This window comes from Phytophthora infestans, genomic scaffold (genome assembly GCF_000142945.1).
Source record: "Phytophthora infestans T30-4 supercont1.24 genomic scaffold, whole genome shotgun sequence".
Taxonomy (NCBI): Eukaryota; Oomycota; class Peronosporomycetes; order Peronosporales; family Peronosporaceae; genus Phytophthora; species Phytophthora infestans.
The window spans coordinates 2,008,402-2,014,401 of record NW_003303735.1 but is presented as its reverse complement, the minus strand read 5'-3'; the positions used below and the strand labels follow the sequence as shown (position 1 = coordinate 2,014,401).

Genomic DNA, 6,000 nt, shown 5'->3' with positions numbered 1-6,000 from the left:
TTCGCTACGACATCCGAGGCACTCGTGGCCTCGTGTGGTACCGTTGTACCCACACAGGAAGCGTGTTCAACGCCTTCCTCTTCAGTTAAGGTCTGGGCGACCGCGTGTGGCACTGTGTTACCCACACAGGAAGCGTGTTCAACGCCTTCCTCTTCAGTTAAGGTCTGGGCGACCGCGTGTGGCACTGTGTTACTCACACAGGAAGCGTATCCGACGTCTTCCTCTTCAGTTATGGTCAAGCATCTGCCGGATGCTTTGGTACCCTGGCAGCCCTCGCGGGCGCCCCGGGTCCTGACAGAGGTGGGAACATGACTCACCAATGCTCTGTCGGACTGCGCAGGGCGGCTGGCACCGATTGCCTTGCCTCGCCAGTCGATCCAGGGCTCGTGCTTCTCAAGCCAGGGCATGCCCAGGATCATATCATATGGATCCATATCGAGAACAGTGAACTGTTCGAGGCTGTCAAAGTCTTCAAACTTGACAGCCAGATCCACTTGGACGTTGGGGACAGTGACGACCTTCCCGTCGGCCAGTCGCACTGACACCGTCCCGTTGCCCTTGCTTTCTCGCAAAGCTTCGGACAACTTGTTGCTGTTACGAGCAACCGTCTGGGGCGTGCGAAAATTCTTCGACGCCCCAGAGTCAATCAAGATTCTAAAGGGGTGATCGTACCCCCGTACACATCCGTGTACTACGAGCAACCCGCCGCTGCTCTTCGCCGATTCGAGAGTGCGAAGACTCTCAGGGGGCTAAGTCCCCGTGGTACGCGGCCACCCGCGCACCCATCACGGAAGACTTAGGTCTTCCCCAGTAGGGGCGCCCGCCCCCTACTGGTTCCCTGCGTTCCCCTGTCCCCGGGGTCCTGGCGGCGTGCAGGCGATTCTTTCGGACGGGCCCCAGGAAAGGTCAATCTTTCCAAGGATTTCCGCCTAAAAGTCGGGGTTTGATCGTACCCCCGTACACATCCGTGTACTACGAGCAACCCGCCGCTGCTCTTCGCCGATTCGAGAGTGCGAAGACTCTCAGGGGCTAAGTCCCCGTGGTACGCGCCACCCGCGCACCCATCACGAAGACTTAGTTCTTCCCCAGTAGGGCGCCCCGCCCCTACTGGTTCCCTGCGTTCCCCTGTCCCCGGGATCCTGGCTTCTGCCAGCGACCCTTGAGGACGGGCTTGGGGAAGGACCGTCTGCGGAGTCTTTCCGCGGGACAGTCGCGCTTGAAGTGGCCCATCTTCCCACAGCCGAAGCAGCGGATGTCACGCTGTTCGGCGGACCCGAGTTCCATGGGAACTGGTCCGTTGGGGCTTGTTCGACCGGGAGCCGACAAGGAACTCCCAGGCCACGCTGAGGCCGGCGTACGCGCCTGGCGATGGCTGTATTCTTCTTGAAGAGCCACTTGAATCGCCTCTTCAAGGGTGCTTGCCTGCACCCGGAACAGCTGAGTGCGTGCGGGGCCCACTCGAAGGCCGTCCATGAACACAGTCATCTTGATGTGTTCATTGAGTGGGTTTCCCACTAGGGACGCCGTGAGCTCCCGTATCTCTTGCACATACTCGTGCAGCTCGCGTCTTCCTTGTTTACACGCGAGGAAGCGCGAACGCTGGCGGTACTCGTAGTTCGCCGGGAGGAACGCGGCTCGGAGCTGTTCGCACAGCTGAGCCCAGGATGTGAAACATCCAGGGGATGTCGCTTCCCGAGTGTACACCCAACTCTTAGCACGACCGCTAAGGTCGGAGAGTGCAAAAGCAACACGCAGTTGCTCGGTCGAGATCAGAGCCGCGTCCATCGCGAGCTCTACTTCTCGGACCCAGAAGTGAAGGTTCTCGCCTTCCTTCCCTTCATACGGCTTTACCTTCAGCCGTATTGGCTTCGGGTGAGGCGGGTTTGCTTCCGCCGCCGGAGCCTGCAGGTTCTCCCGCACATGCGCGATGAGGCCCTGCTCGTACGCGTCGAATGCATTGACGCGCTCGAGCTGCTCAGCCGGTGTTGATACCACCAGGCTCTGCAGGGCCTCCATCCCGAAGATGCCTGCCATCTTCCGAACCGACTCGAACTGAGAGTCGTTCATATGGGAGAAGTCGTTCCTATCCATGGCAACGAACTTCGGAGGTTCAGGTAGTCTACCCGCGATGGCGTGGATTGACTACAAGTGCTACCAAGTGTGACGGCACCTTGCGCTAGAGGAAGTTATCTTCCGAGAGTATACAAACTCTCAGTGAACGGCAGTTCACTGGTCCCCTCTTTAATTAAAGAGAGCGAAGTGACCTAAATAAGGTAGATTGTAAACTGAGTATATTTATAGGTAGGTTAAGTTTGAGGTTAATACAAACTATCAGTTACCTATAGAAATGCAATGTCATTTAACCAATGAATGACCTTGGTACCTTGTACCAAATATCCCGGAGTATGACATGTCATACTCCTGAAGTGTGAAGTGTCACACTTTATGTAACCAGGGTACACTTAGTGCTACGTACCCCGTTACATCGTGGTTGTCTCCAACTTTGGAGACCCTTTGGAGCCAAAGGGTCTTTCTTCCATCTAAAGCCGCACGGATTCGGCTTGTAGCTACCGCACACAACTGACCAATGGTGTCGTGAGAAATCGAACCTTTGACAGTTGTATGAACTGGTTCTGAGCCGGCGGTTGAGGTTCTGCATTCTAAGTGGGATGATGTCCGAGCCCCAAAATTATCAGAACCCAGTTCCTGGTTCTTGGTGGTTCTGATTGTTTATGTTCCGGCTCGGTTCTTCTTACTACCGTAAGCCACGGCCTCAGTGCGACGCACGGTTTCAATGCAGCATCTTAAAAGACATAAACGGAGAAAGGAAAAGTGCGATTCTAAGAAGTATAGAGACGACACACTAACGGTTGTAAGAAAAACTCATCAGTTTTTCTCTTTAAATCTTCGCATTGTTGCATTTAATGGACATAATTTTTTTTACCATAAAGTTTGCTAGCAATAAATATATGTGGTTCTCACGGCTGGCATGTTGCAGGACCAACTACCCAATCAGATTATCGGAACATTGACAGAATGCTAACCTGCATTTTAGATGGGTCGGTGTCACCATACTCTCATTTTGCAGGAGGTAAAAATTATCGGAATCCTATTAGATGCAAAACATTCGAGCCGTGAGAACCACAATTGCACTGGAACTTCTTACAGCTATTGCACTGAGATCGTTGTTTACGGTACTTCGTACTGCTTCGAACGGTCAGAGCAGAGGCATTGCGTCCAGGAAAATGTACTTCAAACACGATCGAGTTCATGACAACCTTCTTTCCACTACAAATCTGAATACGATTGAAGAGAGCGAGCGAATGATTGAATCTGCTGTTTGTTTTTCTTTTTTTCTTTTCATCACCTCACATGAAGCCATGGCCGTCTTCTTATCTCGCTCTTGAGCTACGCGCACGCGTCGCCGCTGCTGTCCACGGCACGCATTACCATTCTCGCCGCTTTTACTCGACCATCGCGTCTAATTTTGCCTCCATCCGCGCCATCGCAGTCGCCAACTTGTCGATGTCAGCAGTGTGTTGACCTAGTGTGTGGAACATCGCTCCCTGCTGTGTTGCTAACTGCTGCTGAGTCTCCGTGGTACGGCATAGCAGGTCCATCAGCATTGTCTCCATCTTGGGACCTGCCGTCACCTGCCCGTCGCCAGCATTGGCCGCCACAAGATCCTGCGACGCGCCAGTCACGGGCTGAGCCACCACCTGGTTTGCAATGCCAATTCCTGATCCTCGAAGCGGCTCGGCGGGGCGTTTGGGCGCCTCTGATTGCTGATCATCACTCTCGACGACCTCCACTGCCTCGCCATTATCAACAGGCGCAGCCACAGCGTTCTTACGGTCCTCCAGGTTTTTCATCGCCACATTCGACAGTTTCTCCAAGGTCGCGATATCACACGTGTTGCGTGGCTGCGTGTCGAACACAAACACCGTACCCAGAAGGTGGCCGGACGGCGTACAGATCGGTGCGCCGGCATAGAATCGGATTTTCGCCGCTCCCGTCACCAGCGGGTTTTTAGCGAATCGCTTGTCCAGCAGAGTGTCCATAACGACCATTGGCTCCTTAGACATGATGGCGTGCGCGCAGAAAGACACGGAGCGCGGCACTTCGTTCTGCGCCAGACCCACGCTCGCCTTGAACCATTCGCGGTCCTCGTCCAGCAGACTCACGGCCGCGATGGGGCTCTTGAGGGCGTTGCTGGCCAGGTCACAGATAATATCGAACACGTCTTCACTGGGCGTGTCCATAATGTCAAAGCCGCGCAGAACTTCGAGACGCTCAGACTCGCCTGGGACGATGGGGGGCTTTGGCCATGGATGGTCCCAGCTGAAGTCGAGCGGGTAATCGAATTCAGACTGTTGGAAGTCGCGCGTAAAGTGCGACAAGTCGCCCTCCGAGTTGCCAGTGGGCGAGTGGAAGTTCTGTGCTTCCCAATGCTCCTCACGCGGGGGCGGGGGCGATACCGTGCCCGACGTGGGGGCAGGAGGAGGCGCCTGCGGGTTTGCCTGGCCGTTGGCATGCGACAGGATGCATGACATGCATACACGCACTAGCGAGCGGCCAATTACAGGCAGTTCCGCTTCCTTCTTCAGTGTACAGTTGCCACACACCACCTCTCCACACTACATGAGCATCAGACACAGTTAACTATGGTCAGCCGATCATGGTCTCCCTTAAATTTATAGTACTGCAAGGTGTACCTTGCGACAGTGATGCTTTCGTCGGAAGCGCGTAAAGTTCCTCGTACACACGTGACATCTGTATCGCTCCGTGTCGAGCACCCAGTCATCCTGGTGGCGCAGCTGATCGATGGTCAGCACGTCGTTGCCGCCGATGGTGCTGCTGCCCTTGAGTCCCTTGCGCGACATGCTGCGGTCTGTCTACCTAAAAAAGATAAACGAAGGAGGAAGGGGACGAGGAGAACAGGGGAGAGTCCTTCAGTCTTCGCGAGACAACGCAAGGACGCGCACACAAAGAGCTGCGGGCTTACGTCAAAAGTGTGTACTGCTGCTGGTGGGGCTGGGGAGGGGATACTCGGTGAGGGGGGGCTCGGCGGATTGCCTTGGCTTGAGTGGGGGCGCTCTCTGTCTCTCGCTCACTGCCTTCCGCTCCACGCGTGTACACGAGTCGAGTCGGCCGCCAAACTGAGTAATAAGTGGCGCGCTCCGGGCCTCTTTGCTGCGAAGAGAGTGCATACAAATTCCAAGAGCAGTTCGACGGTCAAGCGAAAAGCCATTTAGGCTTTTTTATCCTGGCTTCGCCCCCTCGTCAGCTGTCGTACAATCGTAACAGCTAAAATGGGCCCAAAAATGGATTACCCATTATGGGTATCAAAGATAAATAGGCTTAACATGCAGCCTTGACTAGAGTCTGACTTGAGGAAACCTGAAGATATGTACAGCAGACTCTTGTTGCAGCTTAGACCGACCTTCATTTTTTTGCTTTCCTTGATTAACGCTTTGCTTATTAATAACAGGGGTCTTTGTTCTCATTTCCTACATTTGGGTACAGGCCCGTTTCTGCCAAGTACCCCTTTCGGTAGCCTACTCCGAGCCTCTGTAAGATTTTGTGTGGCTCAGGTGTGTGCCCTTGCTGGCAAGCCTCACTTGCTCTTATGAAGGCGGTGATAGGTTGGTCTGGCATCCATCTGCTTCGACCTCAAAATACTAATATAACGAGGCGAACCGTCTTAAGACGGAGCTATAAACAGAACAGGCTTCACTCAAACGAACGAGGTGTCATCTCCCCTCGCAGGGCGAGCCAATGCCTGGATCGTCAAGAATGCGGGCTGGGCGACACAACACGTCCAGATCTTTACTTGCCACTTCTTTTGTTCGGCGATCGCGCGACGCTCACAGAGTTTCATGCAACAGCCAAGCAAGATGTCTCAAAAAGCCTGCATTCCCAGAGAAGAGACAAAAAGGTAAAACAGCACCACATATGACCCAATTGACGCAGACGCAAAGTAAGCTTACGAACTTCGTA

General features: G+C 54.2%; 1 protein-coding gene across 1 annotated transcript; it reads right to left on the bottom strand.

The window, feature by feature from the left end:
- Nucleotides 1–3,342: 3,342 nt before the first annotated feature.
- On the bottom strand, nt 3,343–5,123 carry PITG_12327 (uncharacterized protein; the record flags this gene model as incomplete). The annotated part of the gene is made up of 3 exons (XM_002900881.1): nt 3,343–4,637; nt 4,716–4,899; nt 5,006–5,123. The coding sequence occupies 2 exons, from the start codon at nt 4,881–4,883 to the stop codon at nt 3,465–3,467; spliced, it is 1,341 nt and encodes a 446-aa protein (XP_002900927.1).
- Between the last annotated feature and the right edge of the window lie 877 nt (nt 5,124–6,000).